The sequence below is a fragment of the Natator depressus genome, chromosome 6 (assembly GCF_965152275.1).
Source record: "Natator depressus isolate rNatDep1 chromosome 6, rNatDep2.hap1, whole genome shotgun sequence".
NCBI lineage: Eukaryota > Metazoa > Chordata > Testudines > Cheloniidae > Natator > Natator depressus.
Window position 1 is genome coordinate 82,802,704 of NC_134239.1, and position 21,613 is coordinate 82,824,316.

At 39.4% G+C, this 21,613-nt stretch overlaps 1 protein-coding gene and 1 pseudogene across 2 annotated transcripts in view; one reads left to right on the forward strand and one right to left on the reverse strand.

The window, feature by feature from the left end:
- Positions 1-21,613, forward strand: part of NUBPL (NUBP iron-sulfur cluster assembly factor, mitochondrial) — a 150,505-nt gene that overhangs the window by 109,826 nt on the left and 19,066 nt on the right. For both annotated transcript variants that reach the window (XM_074955824.1, XM_074955825.1), the window contains exons 8-9: positions 3,107-3,192; positions 16,027-16,147. In XM_074955824.1, coding sequence (XP_074811925.1) covers positions 3,107-3,192; positions 16,027-16,147 — 207 coding nt within the window. The remainder of the gene's footprint in view (positions 1-3,106; positions 3,193-16,026; positions 16,148-21,613) is intronic.
- On the reverse strand, positions 7,676-7,856 carry LOC141990252 (U2 spliceosomal RNA; annotated as a pseudogene).

Below are 21,613 nucleotides of genomic sequence, written 5' to 3' on the forward strand. Positions count from 1 at the left end.
ATGACAATTGCTTACACACCAGAAACAGTTACTTAGAGTCACCTCTTTCTGATGCTTCTTCACCTTCTCTTGCTTTTTTATCCAGCTGTTTTCTCTCATCTTTGACATAACTTTTGTGTCTCTAGATACTACCCTTGCACTGTTCATTGTTTTTCTTGCTGTGTTACCTAGGCTTGCCTCTCTTTTAAGGCTTTTCTTCCCTCTATCAGTTTCCATGTGTGACTGTATCCACACTTCTTTTCTTCATCCTCTTGATACAAGTGAATTTATGGCGGCTTCCAGCAAACATCTCTAAAGCAAGCCCATTGTTCCTCTATGTTGTTCAACACTGGAGGATAATTAATTTTATTGTGATTTGTAACAAAACATGTTCTTATAATTCGAGTCGGCTAATTCCCATTCCACTAAGGTTGGTGTTGTCAAGGATTATTCAACTCCGTCCACGTGAATGTCATCTTGCCTGCTTGAGTAGGGTACTGAATACGGTCTGAATGGAGTCTTCTTCATCCAGTCCAATTTTAGAAGCAGAAGTAGAGAAAGCAATTAAGCAGCTAAAATATGGCAAATGACAATACATCCTGCAATGGGAGTATGCAGAAAAAGTTAGAAATAAAGAAGTTGTATCCAAAAGATGAAAGAATAGCTTGACAAAAAAAGTGAGAAAAGTGAAAGAAGCATAAATGAGAGGCAACTCCAAGAAATTGTTCCAGGTGTGTAAGCAGTTATCATACTTCCCAAGTCACAGTGGTGTGTGTCACAGTTCAGGGCAGTTGCATCTGTATTCCCCCTCCATGATCCAGCAAGGACACCCAGTCTCAGGCTTTCACTTCTCTAGCTATCACCTTTGTTGGGCAGAGACCCGTATCTCTCTCCCTGCTTACTGAGATTTTTTCCAGGCTGCACAGTTCCCTGCCTACACCGTGTTATTCCCCAGCAAGGAAAACTGCCTAAACAGGATGCCTCTGTGCTTTGCTTACTCTTCAAAGGCTATAAATAGTGTAATTGCCACAGTTCATTACCACATAGTTCTTTATAAGCAAGCACATGTATTCTTATAGTAAAAACGTTAGAGAAAACATATTAAAAACAATAAAAGAACCTACACACATACTACTAAGCTTACCTGAGATTGCCCTGTGACTCCAACAAGGTCTGTGGCTGGTGAACAATCCTTTAAACCCCAGAGTTTTTCCTGTGATTACATAATAATGAGGAGTCCTTTGGCTCAGAACAAGCACACTTGTGAATCTTAGTCACTTCTTTATCCATTTTGGGTCTTCGAAGAGACTGTAAATAGGTATTCAGCAAGACAAGGGGTTTTCTCCTCAAGGCATACCTTCAAAAGGATGGATCTGGATATTAATTTATAATACAGTTTGGGAAAAAGAACTTTGCCTAGAGGATTGGAAGAAAGGTGGGATCGGTAAATTATTAAAAAAGTGGTATACGATAACTTATGAGGAATAACATTATTTTTAGTACCTAGAAAAGTGTTTTGCAGTATGCTGTGGAACAGAGTCAAACTGGATATAGATGAAAAACTGTGTAATGAGCAAGCAGGCTTTAGACCAGAAAGATTGTGTGTAGATCACATGTTTATCCTGAGACGATTGATTGAGAAAGGGCTTCCCTATGATAGAAGATTAGTCTTGAACGTCATAGATTTCACCAAGGCTTTTGAATGCATTCATAGAGAGTTGCTGAGGAAGATCCTGCAACAAAAGAGTTTCCTATAAACAGTGTCACTGATCAAGATGCTTTATAAAGGTCAAAATGCTGTAAGAGAGAGAAAGACAGGGGCCGATTGGTTTGATATCATCACTGGAGTGTGGCATTTTATTACCCTTTCTTTACTGCATTATGATAGAGCAACATCAAAGGAAGATACAGGAGTTATGTGGAGTAGAAGAAAACTTTAAGCTCTTGAATTTGCAGATGACATGTTGTACATGGATTATGATGCCATGAAAATGATAACTATTAATGTTAAAAGCAAGGGTGCTAAAGTAGGATTAAGAATAAGCCAAAAGAAAATGCAAGTCATGATTGTTGAAAGAGGAGTCAGCAAATATGGCGCTTATGTGATTGATGGTGAAGACTACAGGATTATTAGTGATTTTGTATATCTTGGAAGCACAGTTAGTGCTGAGTGCCAACTCTGTAAGGAGGCGTAAGCAAAAATTTGGACGATAAGTAGAGCTTTTTTGTGACTGGCAAATATTTGGAAAACCAGGGAGACTCGCACAAGAACCAAGATAAAATTGTACAATGTTATTATGATACCAGTATTGTTATATGATTTTGAAACTGGGCAAATAGCAGAAGCCCATAACAGAAAACTTGATGCATTCCAACATAGACGCTTGCTGAGAATACTTGGTGTCCATTGGTGGAATAAATAGTAACTAATGCTGATGTAAAGACAATGATTTGAGACAAAAGGCTGAAGTGCTTTGGGCATATTGTACAGATGTAAAAAAACCCGTATTTCTAGACAAAAAGCCAAAACATACATATTCGTACTCATGCAAGTAGTCTTGTTCACATGAGAAATCCTAAAGCACTGAAAGGAACTATTCCTAGTGTAGCGGTTGCAGGCTCATGCCCATAGATCACTTGTATCAATTGGCATAACCCTGTCACAAAGCCAGTGGGCTGGTCACAGGGTGTCTTTTCTGCCTTATTACTTGGAGATAGGCTATTGTTACGGTTAATCCAAAGGTTCTCCAACTTTTTCATACAGTGGACCACATTTTTATGAACACATTGTCTCATGGAGCATCTCTCTTCCCTTCTGTGATTGCATGGGCAGCACTCCCTTTCCCTCCCAATAATATAGCAACTACAACAATTGTTGACATAGAAACATAATATTAGAAAGCGTATAATGTATTTTAGCTCTCTGTACCATAATTTGGGAACCTTGGGTCCGGTCATCTTATAATCTAAAACTAAACTCTTCAGCATAATTTTTATTTTTTTGCGTATATTTTAAGTATATAAAGAAGCAACTTTTTCTTCAGTGAAGTAAAATACTCCAAAATAAGCTTGGTAGTATAATTTACAGTATAAGTTTTAAACCTAATTTTATGTTTTCTGTTCCCAGGGGCAGTGATTGTTTCCACTCCACAAGACATTGCTTTACTGGATGCACGCAAAGGAGCTGAGATGTTTCGAAAAGTCCATGTGCCTGTAAGCATTTAGAAAGAAATATATTGAATTCTTCCAAAAGGTGAAACGTTTCTAAATTGTGGAGATAGGTGAATTTTTTAAATGAACTACTGAATTTCAGGTTTCAGAGGGGTGGCTGTGTTAGTCTGTATCAGCAAAAACGAGGAGTCCTTGTGGCACCTTAGAGACTAACAAATTTATTTGGGTGTCATAAATATAAAGGAAAGGGTAACCACCTTTCCGTATACAGTGCTATAAAATCTCTCCTGGCCAGAGGCAAAACTCTTTCACGTGTAAAGGGTTAAGAAGCTAAGATAACCTCGCTGGCACCTGACCCAAAATGACCAATGAGGGGACAAGATACTTTCAAATCTGGAGCGGGCAGGGGGTAGGGAGGGGGGGTCAAAGGGTTCTGTCTGTCTGTGTGATGCTTTTGCCGGGAACAGATCAGAAATGCAAGCCTTCCAACTCCTGTTAAGTTAGTAAGTAATCTAGCTACCCTAGAGTTCAGAGTGGGGAAGGAACGTTGACATTGGGCTATAACCCACTTCATCAGATGCATGGAGTGAAAAAAAGTGGGCAGGTATAAATATACAGCACATGAAAAGAAGGGAGTTGTCTTCGCAAGTTGCTAACGAAGCCAATTCAGTCAGGGTGGATGTGGCCATTCCCATCAGTTGACAAGAAGCTGTGAGTATCAACAGAGGGAAAATTATTTTTTGTAGTGACCCAGCCACTTCCAGTCTTTATTCAGGCCTAATTTGATGATGTCAGGTTTGCACATTAATTCGAGTTCTGCAGTTTCTCGTTGAAGTCCGTTTTTGAAGTTTTTTTTGTTGAAGAATGGCCACTTTTAAGTCTGTTATTGAGTGTCCAGGGAGACTGAAGTGCTCTCCTACTGGTTTTTGAATGTTACAATTCTTGATGTCTGATTTGTGTCCAGTGCCCCTCTGCCATGTACATTGGCCAAACCGGACAGTCTCTACTCAAATGAATAAATGGACACATCGACTAAGATTGAATTGGCCTCATTAGCACTACAAAAAGTAATTTTCCCCTGTGTTGACATTCCCCCCTTCTTGTCAGCTGTTGGGAATGGGCTACATCCACCCTAACTGAATTGGCTTCGTTAGCACTGACCTCCCTCTTGGTAAGGCAACTCCCATCTTTTCATGTGCTGTATATTTATACCTGCCTACTTTTTTTCACTCTGTGCATCTGATGAAGTTATTGCCCATTGAAGCTTATGCCCAAATAAATTTGTTAGTCTCTAAGGTGCCTCAAGGACTCCTTGTTGTTTTTACTGAATTTCACAAATTCTGTTTCGGTAAAACACCTAAAAACTAGTATATTTCTCTAGCCTGTGATATAAAAGGCAGAAGCCTGTTTGCTTGCTTTAACAGGATGATGGAAGGAATCTGTTTTAGAATTTAATTGAGATCACAGTACCACTTGATGATCTAAAATAAAATGACCTTATAGTCCCAAATAGACTGGATTATAAATCAGCCTTCTGTGTATGTTATATATCCAATCTTTATGTGCACCATATTCCTTTGCTGGTGACTAGGTAGTGGTTTGCACAAAAAAGTTACTTTCCGTTTAGATTTTCATGTTTGTTAGAGAGGAAACACCTCAAATTGGAACATGTTTTGAGGTTTGGATCTAGAGTCAAACTTGGCTCAGGAGTAGGGACCATTTCTGGAAAACTAAAATAACAAAGTAGTTATACAGTGCTTAAGACAACATTTCAGGTGGTTAGCCTTGTCATGGGGTTTACTCACTATTGAGCGCCTCTTTTTGGCTGTGTCCGTAGATTAAGCTCCAGTCAGGTCTGATACTCCTCCTTTTGGCAGCTGTTCTCAAGAAATCCCCTCTTGTTCTCTAGGATTCGCAGTGCTCCCTCTTCTAAATGAGCTGCATGTCCAGCTTATCGAGAAAAGCTGGATGAGCACAAGTCCATGGGGCCAGATGCAGTGCATCCGAGGGGCTGAGGGAGATGGCTGATGTGATTGCAGAGCCATTGGCCATTATCTTTGAAAACTCGTGTTGATCCAGGGAGGTCCCAGACAATTTGAAAAAGGCAAATATAGTGCTCATCTTTAATAAAGGGAAGAAGGAGAATTTGGGGAACCACAGACTGGTCAGCCTCACCTCAGTCTCTGGAAAAATCATGGAGCAGGTTCTCAAGGAATCCATTTTGAAGCACTTGGAGGAGAGGGAAGTGATCAGGAATAGTCAACATGGATTCACCAAGGGCAAATCATACCTGACCAACCTGATTGCCTTCTGTGATGAGATAACTGGCTTTGTGGATATAGGGAAAGCGGTGGATGTGATATATCTTGACCTCTTAGCAAAGCTTTTGATTCGGTCTCCCACAGTATTCTTGCCAGCAAGTTAAAGAAGTATGGGCTGGATGAATGGACTATAAGGTGGATAGAAAGCTGGCTAGATCACCAGGCTCAACGGGTAGTGATCAACTGCTCGATGCCTAGTTGGCAGCTGGTATCAAGCGGAGTGTCCTACGGGTCGGTCCTGAGCCCGGTTTTGTTCAACATCTTCATTAATGATCTGGATGATGGGATAGATTGCCCCCTCAGCAAGTTCGCAGATGACACTAAGCTGGGGGGAGAGGTGGATAAGCTGGAAGGTACGGATAGGATCAAGAGTGACCTAGACAAATTGGAGGATTAGGTCAAAAGAAATCTGGTGAGGTTCAACCAGGACAAGTGCAGAGTCCTGCACTTAGTACGGAAGAAACCCAGGCACTGCTACAGGTTGGGGACCAACTGGCTAAGCGGCAGTTCTGCAGAAAAGGACCTGGGTATTACAGTGGATGAGAAGCTGGATATGAGTCAACAGTATTCCCCTGGTGCCAAGGCTAATGGCATATTGGGCTACAACATTAGTACGAGCATTGCCAGCAGATTGAGGGAAGTGATTATTCCCCTCTATATGGCACTGGTGAGGCAATATCTGGAGTATTGCATCCAGTTTTGGGTCCCCCACTACAGGAAGGATGTGGACAAATTGGAGAGAGCCCAGTGGAGGGCAACGAAAATGATTAGGGGGCTGAGGCACATGATTTATGAGGAGAGGCTGAGGGAACTGGGATTATTCAGTCTGTAGAAGAGAAGGGTGAGGGGGATTTGATAGGAGCCTTCAATTACCTGAAGCGGGGTTCCAAAGAGGATGGAGCTAGGCTGATCTCAATGGTGGCAGATGACAGAACAAGGAGCAACAGTCTCAAGTTGCAGTGGGGGAGGTCTAGGTTGGATATTAGGAAAAACTATTTCACTAGGAGGGTGGTGAAGCACTGGAATGGGTTATCTAGGGAGATGGTGGAATCTCCATCCTTAGAGGTTTTTAAGGCCCAGCTTTACAAAGCCTTGGCTGGGATGATTTAGTTGGGGTTGGTCCTGCTTTGAGCAGGGGGTTGGACGAGATGACCTCCTGAGGTCTCTTCCAATCCTAATCTTCTGTGATTCTATGATTCATGACTCAGCCCTGCAGCAGGTCACTGTATAGTCTTCCCTTTTCCAGACAGTCTTGTTTATCGTATGTTCACCTGTGTATGGTATGTGTATTTTAACATGATGATCAGGCATTTTCCCACTGTTGATTTGATTTCCCCTGTGTTGTGTCTCTCCCTCACACCTCCTCAGCATTTTGCATGTCGTCAATTACTTTAATCTTTAAGGAAAAAGAACAGTCCAGCATCTTGAAATGTTTGCTTCACTTACATACAAGAAACAATTGTTACTCATAAGATGTATCATAATGTTTCATTATTGATAATATCAATCATCTTTCTTCTCTATAGGGATCTATCCTGGTACAAGTCTATCTTGCGAAGACTAATTAGTTGCTGATTGCTGTAATGGAGCAAATTTTACAAGGTGCTGAGCTCTTTCAACTCCCACTGAGCTCAATACCATGAGAGGCAGCATGATCTAGTGTGTTAGGATCAGGCCTATGAAATGTAAATTACTTTTAAGAGATAAAACCTGGGAAAGAAGTACCAAAAAAAAAAAGCATTAAATACAGTAAAACATTACAGTAAATTAAGAAGCTGATTTTAATACAGATCAGTGAAACCAGCTGAGGTCTGCCTCTATATTTAATTTACCTTATTCTAGCTAGTTACTGCAGCATAAGTGGTGGCACCAATACTTGAGATCACACAAAGTTTGGAAACCTCAGTAATATCTGTAGGGAATGCGGGAAAATTAGACACGGTAACTGCTTTGACTCCAAATTTCCTGCGTGTCAGTTTTCTATGAACCTTTTAATTATAGCCTTGCTACTTTTTTCATTGGATTAATTTTTAAATTTAACATTTAAAATGTAAAATCAAAAGCTTAACAAAAGTTCACAGTGAAAGGACTTGAAATTGAATTCTAATGTCTGGACAAAAAAGATAAGTATTATTTAAATATTAACTAGGTTATGTGACAGGGTCAGGCCAGATGGCTACAGGAGAGTGTGTTGTTTTTTTTTGTTTGTTTGTGTTTTCTGGAGATACTGCAATACCAGGTCGATGCGTGGAGCGGATGGAGCAAGCTCCTATTCCATCTCCCTGTTCCAAAAATCCATTTTATATATAGTCCTCAGATAGAGGACGTATCAGATATTAAACTGATAAGAACAGATACTACAGGAGAGTGTTAGAAGGCAGATATATTAGTCCCAGATTAAGCAGGTCCATTTTCTCTGGGTAAGGTAACAGGGGCAGTTCCATAACAAGAAGGAACTTGCTGGAACAAATTCAGGCAGATAGGCTAATTAGGACACCTGGAGCCAATTAAGAAGCTGCTAGAATCAATTAGGGCAGGCTGGCTAATCAAGGCACCTGAGTTTAAAAAGGACCTCACTTCAGTTTGTGGTGTGCATGCGAGGAGCTGGGAGCAAGAGGCACTAGGAGCTGAGAGTGAGAAGGTGTAGTGCTGGAGGACTGACGAGTACAAGCAGTATCAGACACCAGATGGAAGATCCTGTGGTGAGGATAAAGAAGGTGTTGGGAGAAGGCCATGGGGAAGTAGCCCAGGGAGTTGTAGCTATCGCGCAGCTCTTACAGGAGACACTCTAGACAGCTGTAGTCCACAGGGCTCTGGGCTGGAACCCGGAGTAGAGGGCGGGCCCGGGTTCCCCCCAAACCTTCCAACTCCTGATCCAACACAGGAGGAGTTGACCGGGACTGTGGGTTCCACCAGAGGGCCTGTTCCCCGACCCACATGGTGGATCAGCAGAGAGTGCGGGGATTGTTCTCCTTCCTTTTCCCCATGCTGGCCAGTGATGAACAGTGGATTTGAGCTACGAAAGTGGCCAAACTGAGGGCTGCCGTGAATCTCTGAGGCGAGCAAATCTGCCAGTAAGTGCAGGACCCACTTTCTAGAAGTGGAACTTTGCTAGAAGAGGAACTTTGTCACAGTAAATAATCAAATAGTGTTTTTCAGAAAACATATTAAATTGTGTTTTGGACGTGACACCATAATACGAGTTTCTAAATAACAAAGTATTGCATTCTTGAATATGACCACAAAAATGTATTTTTCATAAGGAATACAAGTATGGAAAGAAACATGCAGATTCAAATATCTGCTAATTTTAAATATTAATTAAAAAGGAAAGCATCCTGTACACCTCATTTTTTTCAATCTTCTCCTTAAAAAGTTCCCTCTGGCGATGCACATTTTCTCCATTACCTATTTAGATAACATTTACGTTCTGTTTTAAAAAGTAGAAATTTCTTTAATGCCTAATTTACTTTTAATAGAAACTGAGACAGAAATGTTGAAATTACTGCCTTTACTTGATTTTTAATTCACAGGATATCTTAACAAAGAAAATACATGAATGGGTTCAATAAATATGAATGTTGTTTGTTAGCTGCTGAAGCATGTACATGTACATCAATTTTTCAGTAACCAAAATTTCAAATTATAAAATATCGGTTGCATTTTGTGCTAGAGATGTGTGATGGGGTGTACAAACCCCACACTGAGCAACAGGGGTTAAGGGATCATTTTTGTCTCAGCCAGCCCTGCCCCGCCACACCTGCAGCAAATGCTCCATCTGCTGGAGGAATTAAAAGGCAGGGAATTATCTGATTTGGGTGTCAGAGCAGAGGGAAGCCTAAAGGCTCTGACACTGCTGCCCAAAGGGGCCCTCCTTGAGGGAAGGGACGACCCACCCCAGAGACAACCAGAGAGGGAAGTATCCTAAGACCTTGGACATTGGTAACTCCCTCTTACTACTTTTGGTTTGGATTTTTCCACCAGGCAAAGGCCTTGAACTGCTGGAATTGCTGTCGGCAGGCCTGGAAGAGGTGGAATCTTTGAAACTGTAGTGGCCTGCTGCAGAAATGGAGACCACCTGCTTGCACTGGAATCCATTCATAGTTACCACCATCTAAAAGGATTTGATAAGGGACAGCTTCCCAGATAAGTTGATGGCCTGTGGGCTGCTAAACCCATAGGCATTAAAGGATTTTGCATGCATTCTGGTGAATTTTATCACACGTACACTGCTTTTTACAAACATTAACAGATTAACCCCCAAGTGAGGTATTTAGGTCCATAGTATTTACAGCTTGGACACTAAAACAGAAAGATTAAATGATTTGACCAAGGCTACAGAGGTGTATCCGTGTTGGAGACAAAATTACAATGCAAGAGTCTCTAGTTTTAAGTCCAGTGACTTCTCCATTAGAAGATCATGTGCCCTCTCATTGTCTTGAACTCTACCTGCTGTGGGCAGCAGTCTCACTTGCTGTGAGCAGAGGAGTCGGTTCAACTGCTACCGTCCACTTGGCAGGGAGTGTGCCTGCCTCTGTTGCACTGGAGCTGCTGCAATGTGACACTGCCTCCCATAGCTGTGAATTTTTGGAATCTACCCTAAATCTAAGAATCTGTGGCTGTGGTTTTCATGAACCCCAAAGGCCAGCACAGGGCACCTGGTGGGGAAATCCATGAATAATTCAGACTATTTAGGAAAAATCAGTGAAGTACTTTAAACTTTAGAGATCAGTTTCTGTTGGTTTATATTTTCAAGACTATCTCTGAAAGGAGAAGGACTAACTTGTTTGCTTTTAATAAAGCTGAGATCCTCTTTCCAGGATGTTCAGATTGGTGGGAGATGTGGATTTCACAGGTTCCAAAGGCCAGCTGTATATACAATTGGCTGTTGTACTGGAGAAAGAATCTGAAGTATATTTTCTTCTGAAGACACTTTAACTGTTGTCTGTCTGGCTATTTATTTGTATCACTGTAGCACCTAGAGGACCCATGCACATAGTAAGAGTCAGTCCCTGGCCTGAATTGTTTGCAATCAGATGAGGAGGGATGGAAAGGAAGTATTATTATCCCCATTTTGTAAATAGTGAACTGAAGTAAAGATACATGAAGTGACTTGCCCAAGGTCACACAGGCAAATCTGTGGCAGCCCAGAGAGAGAACTGAAACCCAGGTCTGCTGAGTCCTAGTCCAATGTCTTTACCACATCTTGTACTTGCAGTTTAACAGATGATTCAGTTACTAAAGTAGTACAAATAGTATCTGGCCAGGCCAAAGTAACTTGGGGTGTAGGGCTGCTGAGCAAGAGGAGGCACATGGGTGGTCACTGACACAAGTGAGCTGGACATCTGAGAAGTTGAAATGCTGACTGGTAGAAGTTTTGAGATGTGGACCGTTGAAACACGGGGGAGGGGGAAAAGGATGGTCCTGGCCCTATTTTAAAGTCAATGGCAAAACTCCCATTGACTTCAGTAGAGCCAGGATTTCCCTCAGAATCTCTAAAGATGTCATGAAAGGCTTTCATTCTCTAATTTTATCTTCTATAACTAAAAAAGGTTTTGACCTTCTTAGGCTCAGCTCACAAAAGACTAGGGAGTGAAATTAGATTCATACATACTTATGGGATAGTTTGTGTAGACTGTAATGGACTTTGTAACCTTTTCAAATCTGTTATTTGAACAGGGAAATGAGAGCTTTTACAGTCTTCATTAGCAAGACTTATTACTTTCAGTCTGTGGATTTAAAAACTTTGAGGATAATAGTGAAGTCTTACTATCTTTCTGTAAATATGCAACAATATACGTATTAACAAATACATCTGAGTGATAAAAACGTTTACCTAAATTATAATAGCTTTTTAAAATAGTCATTTTGATTAATGCATAATGTGAACTAATGAACTGACAAATTTGATCTGGGGAGAAAACCTCAAGCTTTTAATTTATAATTGTAGTGCACAAAAGTCCCACAAAATTGTAAAATATATCTTTTGAGCTGCTGCTGTTCAAATTTATTAAATCATTTGTTTTCCAATTTTACTATATTGGTTCCTCTGACACCAGTACTTTGAAGAACAAATTTCAACCAGAAGGAATTGTAAACCCACAGTAATATCCATGTGAAAATTGTGTTTGACATGCTTCTTTGTTAAATTTTCAAACAAACATCTTTGTGCTTTCTCCCATGCTGCCCCTCATGCTCGAGAAGAGCTTCCCATAACCATCCACAAACCTAACACATTATCCTCCTTGTAAAACCTCCTTAAAATGCTCCTTTTCAGTGATGCTTACAAAAAACATGAGAAGTTAGGCTACTGGTATGCTGAGACCACAATCTGTCATCCTGATCAATATTATCTAATTGTTTCCTTGTACTCCCCCAAACTGTCTATATCCATCTGTTCTCTTGTCTTACACTTAGATTGTAAATTTTGGGGCAAAATGTGTTAGTTCAGCGCCTAGCACCAGGGGATCCTGGTCCGTGATTAGGGCTCCTAGGCGTTACAGTAACTCACATAATAAAAATAACTTAGTTAATAATTATATAAATAAATAGTAGAATCCTAAATGAGAAAAAAATGAGCCTAGTGGACTCTGCATAATATTGCACACTGAGAGTGAACAGTCCAGTATTCCAAAGCTCTGCTGATATTCAGAAGGAGCCATTTATACCTTAAAATATACTACTAGGTAGATGATAGACAAGATTAATGCTGAAGGAATGTAAAATGGGCATGTGGCGCAGGCATTAAGGGACTGTGTGTCTGTCACGCCATCTGGAGTGACTCATGATCGAGAGTGCCAATCTCAGGGCAGATTGTCAAAAGCAGGGCAGACCCCGCCTCGCTGGTGCTATGTTCTACAGTTAGATTTCACTAACCCAGTAACAAACATTAACTCCTAGATCACTTTAACTGTCTTACTATGGAGTCATAGACAGTCCCCTTGGGTTCTCCAGTCTATCGTGCCACCCAGGCAAGCTGGGCTTAGTGATAAATGGTCACTTACACCAAAAAATCACAAAAAATTCAGGTTGCTCCCAGTGTCAAGAGACCAGTGACTTACCCCAGATCAATTTGTTCTTTCAATCGCACACCAAAGACAAAGCCTGTAGCCAATACTGTAATAACCTAACCAAAGGTTTATTAACTAGGAAAGAAGAAATAAAAGTTATTTACAGGTTCAAGCAAGCATATATACACAAATGAGTTTGTCTGATTCAAAAAGTGACAGAGATGTAGTAATCTGTCACCCCTGAATGTCTTTTTAGGGCTTAACCATGTCAACCCTGGGGATCTCTGTGTTTTGTTTCTTAGCTCCAGCCCTGGTTAGAGTACAAACTTGCAAAGATATGAAAAATCTTCATTTTATTTTTATTTCCCTCTTCCAGCATTCAAACCAATGGGACAAGCCTTCTGCATGTACTTCTCCATGGGTGGATGGAGCAATTAACAAAACTTTTGTTTTGTGATTGACCATTGAATTTGGTAGTCCTCCTGTATGGGTGTGGGGAGCCCCTCTTCCCATCTGAGTTCACAAGTTCAGAGCAGGCATTTTTACAGTTTTATAAAACAAATTTATATTTTTCCTTGTGGCATGGAATACAGACACTACAAATAAGATTAATGCATGTATCAACTTACAAGCATTTTATAGAGTCTAAATACGTCCTTACAAGTCAAACACCTACCTCGAACAATATTAATATATAGGTGAGCTGGACTGGTTTCCAGCTATGAATTTGTCAGTGCTCAGCTTATGCCTACAGACTTGGCAAGAGCTGGCATCTGGTTTACCCACGTCACAGAGTCATTTGCTTTCAGTAAGACTAGCTGAAGAAAAAAGATCATAAATGAGACATTAACACATGATTTAGCGTGGAGGATACAGCTACAGTAGCATTGTCTTAATAAAGCTCTGGCACAGTTACTTTTTCTGGTGGTGTTGCTATCATCAAAGGATTCATGAAACGGTTATAAAAACAGCTATAAAACATTTAAACAAAACACTAAGACTACATCACTTGTTCTGTGATCATGTGTTTTGTTTTTGTTTGGGGTTTTTTTGCTTTAATGCTGTGTCTACAGTACACACAGTACGTATAGCTACTCACCACAGTAAAAAGCAGGCTGCATCCAAGTGTGCAGCTGTAGTTGGCAGTGAAAAGGGTCTGGCAGAGGGGAGGGTCCCTGCTGCCACAGGCTTTCCCCACTGTGGGGAAGGGCTCCAGCTGTGAGAGATGCCCAAGCCTTTCCCCCCTGAAGTCTTTTCCTGCAGCAGCGAAAGGCTTCTGCAGTGAGGAGGCAGTGGGACACTATATTGCTAAAAACATCAGTGTAGATGGGGAGGTCTGGGTTGGGCGAGTAGAGACGGTGTTGGGGATGTACTCCCATACATACCCACGCCCTTCAGGCGTGTCTTTGTTTGCCTAAGCCATGCCTCACTGGCTACACTGCAATTTAATATCCATCCTTTGAGGGCTATGCAGGTAGGTACTCTAAATGTCACCAAAAGAAGTGTGCTGTGTTCATGTACTCTAAGAGGACTACAGAAATTTAAAAAGCTAGGTGCTTGAAAATGGGTGAGTACGTTTGTATGACAAGTGCAAGTTTTCTTTTGTATGGTGTGAGGAATAGACTGACTTAATTGGGTAAATCATCTTATTCTCTGCCCCCTTCGGGAGATGTCTCTCAAATCTCAAAGCATCATCCTACTTTGTTATCATTCAGTTTCCAGTTTACACACACATTGAAATCCCCATGTTATGGTATTTAATCATTTAGGAGTCCATCAACAGAGCACTTACGCTGGCTACAGAGAGCTCTATAAAACACTGTCTGTCTTCCTCCTTCCCTGTGCTTCCCATTGGAAATTGAATGTGCTGCCCCTGCAACAGCTGTAGTCTTTCCCAGCCAAAGAACTCAGAGTAAAACCTGCCCTGATTTAAATCCTCTGAAAGCTCTACATAGTAAACCTATGCTACCATGTGAAAAATTCAGAACGCCAAATGCAGGCATAGAAAAGCCAGTACACCAAAGCTGACACACTCTCAAATTTTTTTCATTTTAGTTGTATTTGATTGCACATTGAGCACAGTTATGTGCTGTAAAGTAAAAATAACATGTTCATCTGCTTATATTCCTCTCTCCGTATTCTTTACATTGGCCAGTATTTTCAAACTTGGGTGCCAAAGGTCGGGTGCTTATTGTAAATAGCAGCCTAAGTAATGTGATTGATTTTTAGTGGTGCTGAACCCCTGCAGCTCCCATTAACTTCAGTGGAAACTGTGGATGATCAGCACTTCTGAAAACAAGGCCACTTTATTCAGGGGAGAAGTTTAGGAATTTAAGGTGAAATTTTCAAAGGCCCTCTGTATCTTTGTAACTTTCACTCTGAAGTTTGGAAATTTTGGGTATAGTATCTAGGTGATCTATTTATTGTCTGTTTATAGAATTTTAATATATAACAGTTGACTCTGCAACATGAAGCTAAGATTGTGCGGGTTTTCTGTTGATTAATAAACCACAAGAACCTTATAACATGTCAAATTTGGGTGTAAGTTATTCCTGGCAGGTTTGCAAAATTCCGGTCATCCCTCGTGCTTAACTTTGTTTGACAGATAAACACAGTGTGATTAGTGTTCTCATCAGCATCATTCTAAAATGTGGAAGCGTAGATTTTTATGCCCAGAGGGGCAAACTTTCTTTATATTTTTGCAAAGAAGATGTTGGAAATTGGACATCAACAAAAAGACACCTAATATGTATATATTACATTTTTGTCCCACAGTTTTTGTCGGTTTCTGCCTTGCATAATTATTTCTATTGTTTTGATCTTTAAATGTCTCTCTGCTCCTCAGCAAGACTAGCAAATCTGGGTTCGTTTTTGAAGATCTTTTCCTGCTGAATAGCCAAAAAAGTCTTTTTTTAAAAAAATAGGTCCAATTGTGACACTTCTTGTAATGCAGTGCAGTGGTGGCCATTGGTCCCACGATATTAGAGAGACAGGATGGGTGAGGTAATATCGTTTGTCTTATAAAGTTGGTCCAATAAAAGATATTACCTCCCCCAGCTTGTCTCACTTCTTGTAATAATATGTCACAGTTCATGAAATGAAAATCTAAACAAGAAGACTGTAAAACACAGCACATGAAACCTCCAGGGTTCAAAGTTATATGATACAACAATTGTTTTAGTGAGATGTTATAAAGTGGTGTTTGTAAGTTAAGTACTGTAGTTTGGGGAGCATAAGAGATGTTTTATAACTAATGTGCTTGATAATCTTGACTTGAAAGGCAGCAATCTTGTAATGAATATGAAGTATATAATATATAAATATTTATAAAATGATCAAATAAAAACACTATTAAATTACTTTGTTGCTGAGCCTGGAATCTAGGGGTTGTGGTGACACTGTTTAAAACGGTCTATTCATTTTAAACTAATACTTTTAAGATACCTTGTTTGAGATCTATTCTCTGATGCCATATGTGGATAGATGTAATATACCAGCATTGATACTAAGACTCTAGATTTGAACATTGTTTTTTAACTTAACAGGTTTTGGGACTTGTCCAAAATATGAGTGTTTTCCAATGCCCGAAGTGTAAACATGAGACCCATATTTTTGGAGCTGATGGTGTGAGAGATCTAGCAAAAACCCTTGGACTAGATGTTTTAGGTAAGAATACTGATATGATTTTTATTGTTGACGGACAAATTAATGATACTGTATGTTCAAATAATGGTCAAATAGAAAAAAAATGGTGCAGTAATAACCTTAAATTGCCAAGTTTTATTACAGTTTTTGTGCTGTTTATCATCATTGTCTCAGGATTTTTCCTTTTAATGAAATGCTGGCTAGATTTGGAAGTTTGTGACAAATATGACTAGTACTCACATATATAAGGGCCACAAGTGGGAGAGGAAGTGTCTAAGGAAACTCCATCCACTGGATCTCGGTGATCTTGACAGTCTTCTAGATTGTAAACTCTTCAGAACATGGACTGTTTTGATATCTATATATTATACAACATATAGTATTATTTATCAAATAAATTATATAATTGTCAAATAATAAAGTGTACTGTTAATTATGGTGAAATTTAGTAACATGTAGGCAGTGACATCTAGGACCTAAACTCTTCCCATTGGAGTCAGTGGGAGTTGTTCCATTGACTCTACTGGGAACAGGAATGCGCTTTTTATGTATGTGGGAAAAGATTGTAATTTGAACAGCAATGCATTAGACCCGTTACTTTTAAACCTACATATAGAATATTGAATTGTTGCGTTTTGCATGGCAAATAAGTAGTTTACATTTTTGCTTAGAATCTCACACACACTGGTTATCCAAGGTCAGTTATGTTTAGACTAAACATAATTTAATTATGATTAGACCACCTTAACTATTGTATTTAAGTGTTAGTTGGGATTTCAGGAATATACTATTTTGCAAAATGTGGTTTCAAAAGAAAATGTATCTTATCTTGTAAGTAATTCTAAACAAGAATTGTTCATTTATTGATTTAATGTGGAATTATGTGTAATTTTAAAATGTGGATTAATTGCTTGCTATTTTTAAAGAAGGTATGTTTAAACCTGAGTGATCAGGAAGAGGTTATAAAACATAAAAGCATATTTAAGTTGGTAAATGAGATAATTGTGCATCCTAATGATGTATCTCCATGTATTACTGTAATTATGTCAATGATATTCCACAGCTTATCATTAAAATGAACCAGGAAGTTCATTTAAAATCCTCATAAAGACATCAAGGTCTGATTCAAATCTAACATAGGAATGGAATTTAGAATTGAAGGCGCACATTTAGGGTCACCTGATGGAAGCATAATGTGTGGGGATCAGAGGCAAAGGGGATTGCTTCAGCCCTGGGTTACACTGGGTGCAAAGCCTCCATCTGCAGTGGCACAAGGTGCTTGGTCAGCCATTGGTCCCCATAAGTGGCTTTTGCTGCCCCCAAGATGGGTACCGTTGGCCAAGGATGGGAAGCGGGTGGAGCCAAGGGATTTGGTGATTCAGGAGGAAGAGGTTTGAAGAGGAGTGGATACAAACATACTGTTCTCCAGCTGCTCATTAAAGAGCATGAATATAGTGCTGTAAGGGTTAAAGTTAGTTTATATTGTACATAGAAGCATAGGAATTACCATACTGGATCAGACCAGTATCTGTCCTGTCTCCAACAATGGCCAGTATCTGATACTTCAAAGGAAGAAAACCTGCAACAGTTAGTTGTGATATAACCTGCCCATAGGGAATATCTCTTTCCAGTGCCCAGTAGTTAGAGTCTGACTTATGACCAAAAGTTCTGAGGGTCTATATTACACTTTCCAAGCTCTTGGGTGTGTTTTTGTTCGTATTTATAAGTAAAAATGTGGACATCCTTGTTATCCATGTAAATGTATTTTGAATCCTGCTAAGCTCTTGACCTCAGTGTGTATGTCTACACTGCAGTAAAACACCTGCAGCTGCCCTATGTCAGCTGACTCAGTCCCGTGGTGCAGCTGACATGGGTCAGCTGAGGGTGTTTTATTACATTGTAGACATACCCAATGATACCTTGTTAGCCTGAGGAACTTGTCACAGTGTTTTGAGTGAAAAAGTATTTCCTTTATCTGTTTGGAATTTGCCACTTTTTAATGTCATCGAGTGTCCCCCTTGTTCTTGTATTATGAGAGACGCTGAACTGAAGTTCCCAATATAACTTTTCAGTATCATTCATTATTTTATATGCTTTTTATCATGCCATTTTATTAATCTCCTCATTAAAGGAAATAGTTTGTCTTGTCATTCTTCAGATGAGAGATTATCAGTCATTAATTATTCTTGCCCTTATTTCTGGAATCCTTCTATTTCTCTAAATGCTTTTTGAAAGGGGGTGACAAGAACTGAACACAATATTCCAAATGAAATTGTATCATTGATTTATGTAAGGAAATATAATAATAATTTCTGTATTATTCTCCATTCTATCCTCATGCTGCCTCACAGAGTCTCAGACTCTTAAGACTCCCAGCCTGCTCTTGACCCTGTTCCTGTTTCTGCCCCAGCCTTGCCCAAGCCCTGTTCCAGTCTTGTCCTTGCCCTACCCTGCCCTTGCTCCAGCCCTGATACTGACCTGCTCCAGGCTTACCTCTGCCTGCTGACCCTACCTAGACCCCTGGACTCTGACTACCTGGCTTTGATCTTTGGTCTGTATCTGGACTCTGGCTATGACTGTGACTTGGCTTGTCCCTGGACTCTGACCATCTGGCTTCAACCCCTGTCTTGCATCTGGACTCCAGCTATGGACTCCTGGCTTCACGATGGACCCTGATCTTGGTTCTCACTCTGGCCTGTCCCCAGATGTCGATTCCAGTGCCACTCTTGGCCCAGTCCCAACTCAAAGTCTGGCTTTGACCTTTCATCCAGCCACTAAGCCTGACTACTGAGACGTAGCACCTGACACCTCGCTTTGGAAGGCTCTGATGTTCCTGAGTCTTCTCCAGTTTTGACTAACCAAATAATTTTGTGTCATCTGCAAATTTTGCAACGTCACTGCTCACCCCCTTTTTTATATCATTGATGACTACGTTAAACAACACAGATCCTAGTATAGAACATTGTGACACTCTACTATTTACATTTTATCATGATGAAAATTGGCCATTTCCTTTTTGTGTCTCAGCCAGTTTCTGATCCATTACTTTGACCAACACAGCATGAGTACTTAGTTTCTCTAGTAGCTTCTTGTAAGAAGCTTTGTTAAGGGCCTTCAAAAGTTCAAATAAAGTACATCAGCCAGTTCCCCTTTATTGATTTCTGTATTAACACATTCAGTTAATTCAAACAGATTTGTAGAGACATTTTCCTATGCAGAAGCTATGCTGGTTAGACCCTAATAAATTTGTGATCTCCTAGATCTCTTATAATTCTATTTTTAATTGTTTTTCAATACATTTACCAGATATATAAATAAGGCTTACTTGTCTCTAATATCCCAGATCACTTCTAGCACCTTTTTAAAACACACAACAATTGCTACCCTTCAATCCCCTGGTATAGTAACTTTTTTAAAAAAAAAATTAAAAAGTGCATGTTTTTGCTTAGCAGCTCAGCAACTTCATTCTTAGATATGTTGTAAACTCTTGGGCATATACCATCTGGACTCAATGGCTTTGTTGCTTTTTAATTTATCAGTTTGTTCCAGCCCTTCTTTTTTTGTTACCTCACTCTCTGATAGCGCTTCATTGTTACTACCAGAAAAGAGTAGGTGCCAGGCAGGTATGCTCTGTGGTGAAGAATTGTGCAAAGAAATCATTTAGTTTCTCAGCAATAACTTTATCTTCCTTAATTGCTTGCTTTACCCATGGTGGTCCAGCAGACCCACTGATTTTCTTGCAGGTTTTCTGCTTCTAATATACTTACAGAATTATTTGTTTCTTTTTATATCTTTAGCTACTGTCTTTAACTCAATTAGGTGCTTTTGTAAATCACACTGGGCACCTATCTGCATCTTTAAGCACCTAAATACCTTCATAAATGTGGCCCTCAATCCTTTTGAGAACAGTAGGAGATGGCAGCCATTTTGAAAAAGGGCAGTTCTTTGTGGAATTCTATTGCTGCTGAAGTAGTAAATTTTAGTTGTGAAGACTGACTGCAAAAAATTTACTCTGAATCCTAAAAATAATAATCTTCAAAATGTGACCTATGTAAAAGATAACAGTAATATTTAGAATCATAGAATATCAGGGTTGGAAGGGACCTCAGGAGATCATCTAGTCCAACCCCCTGCTCAGAGCAGGACCAATCCCCAATTTTTGCCCCATATCCCTAAATGGCCCCCTCAAGGATTGAACTCACAAACCTGGGTTTAGCAGGCCAAAGCTCAAACCACTGAGCTATCCCTCCCCCCGTAGAAAACTATAGATTTAACTATGTGGGACTTTGATTAGTCTGCATTATTCCATTACTAAGAACATTTGGGACCAAGAAAAGATCTGACCTCCAAAGGTAAATTTATGAAGAGACCAATTTTTAACTAAATTTAACTTAAAAAAAATATTAGTGGATTCACTTAAATTCTCAGAAAATTCATTCTGTGCCAAAAGCATATGTACTGAGCAATTTTGGGGAGGACAGATTGTAGTCTTTATATAGAGGTTGCATCTCTTCTTTAAGTGCAAAATTCAACTCTACCTTAATTACAGAGTCAAGACCAGCAACTCCATGCTTTTTATTTATTTATTTATTTTTATTTTTTTTCTTTTAGGGTCTTCTTTTACTAGCATCCTTAACTATTTTTTAAAATCCTCTTTTAAAGTTCAGTGCAAGATTTCAATATATTTCCTCCTCTAATGATGTTGAACTTAAAATTTATTTTGGTCACTGTTACATAGGGGCTCAACTACAGATATTTCTTGGACCAACTCTTGTATGTTACTTACATATAAAGGTTTGACAATACCCATGCTTGCATCTGTTTAACTAGAGGTTTGCTTTTAAACTGTTTTTGTTAAACCAGTGCAAGTTTATAAATGAATACTTATTTCAGTTTAGCTATTTTTTAATTTATCTTAATCTGGTGTTAAAAATAAATTTAAGTTAAAGCAAAATAACACACTTTGTAGCCAAACTAAGAGTACCTACACAGGATTTTGCACCAGTTTAATTAAAATGGTTTAAAAACACACTTTTAGTTAAATCAGTGAAACTTCTGAGTATAGACAAGGCTTGCGTGAAGAGTAGCCAGGCCTCCAACATGCTGTAAATTTAATACTGGTAGAAGATCAGTTTTTAACTGCATTTTATCTCATAGGCAGTATCTGTGTTGTGATATAGTAATTATGGGAACTTTAAAAATTTACTGTATTCAGTGCTGGAAAAATATTTCAGAATTAAGTGAAAATATCCAATGGGTTGATAAATGATTTTTCCTTCAGAACATTTTTCTTCTATAACAGTTCCCTGCTGATTATACAAGCAAAACACACAGTAGTTAGCTCTTGTAAAAGAGAATGAGTTGAATATGTAGCTAGCACTTAATTAAATCAATGGCCTACTAAGGACGATAGCACATTTTGTTGTTTGGCAACAAAATGTGCTATAGTTGGGATATTCATTAATATCTCAAAACACGTTTGAAATA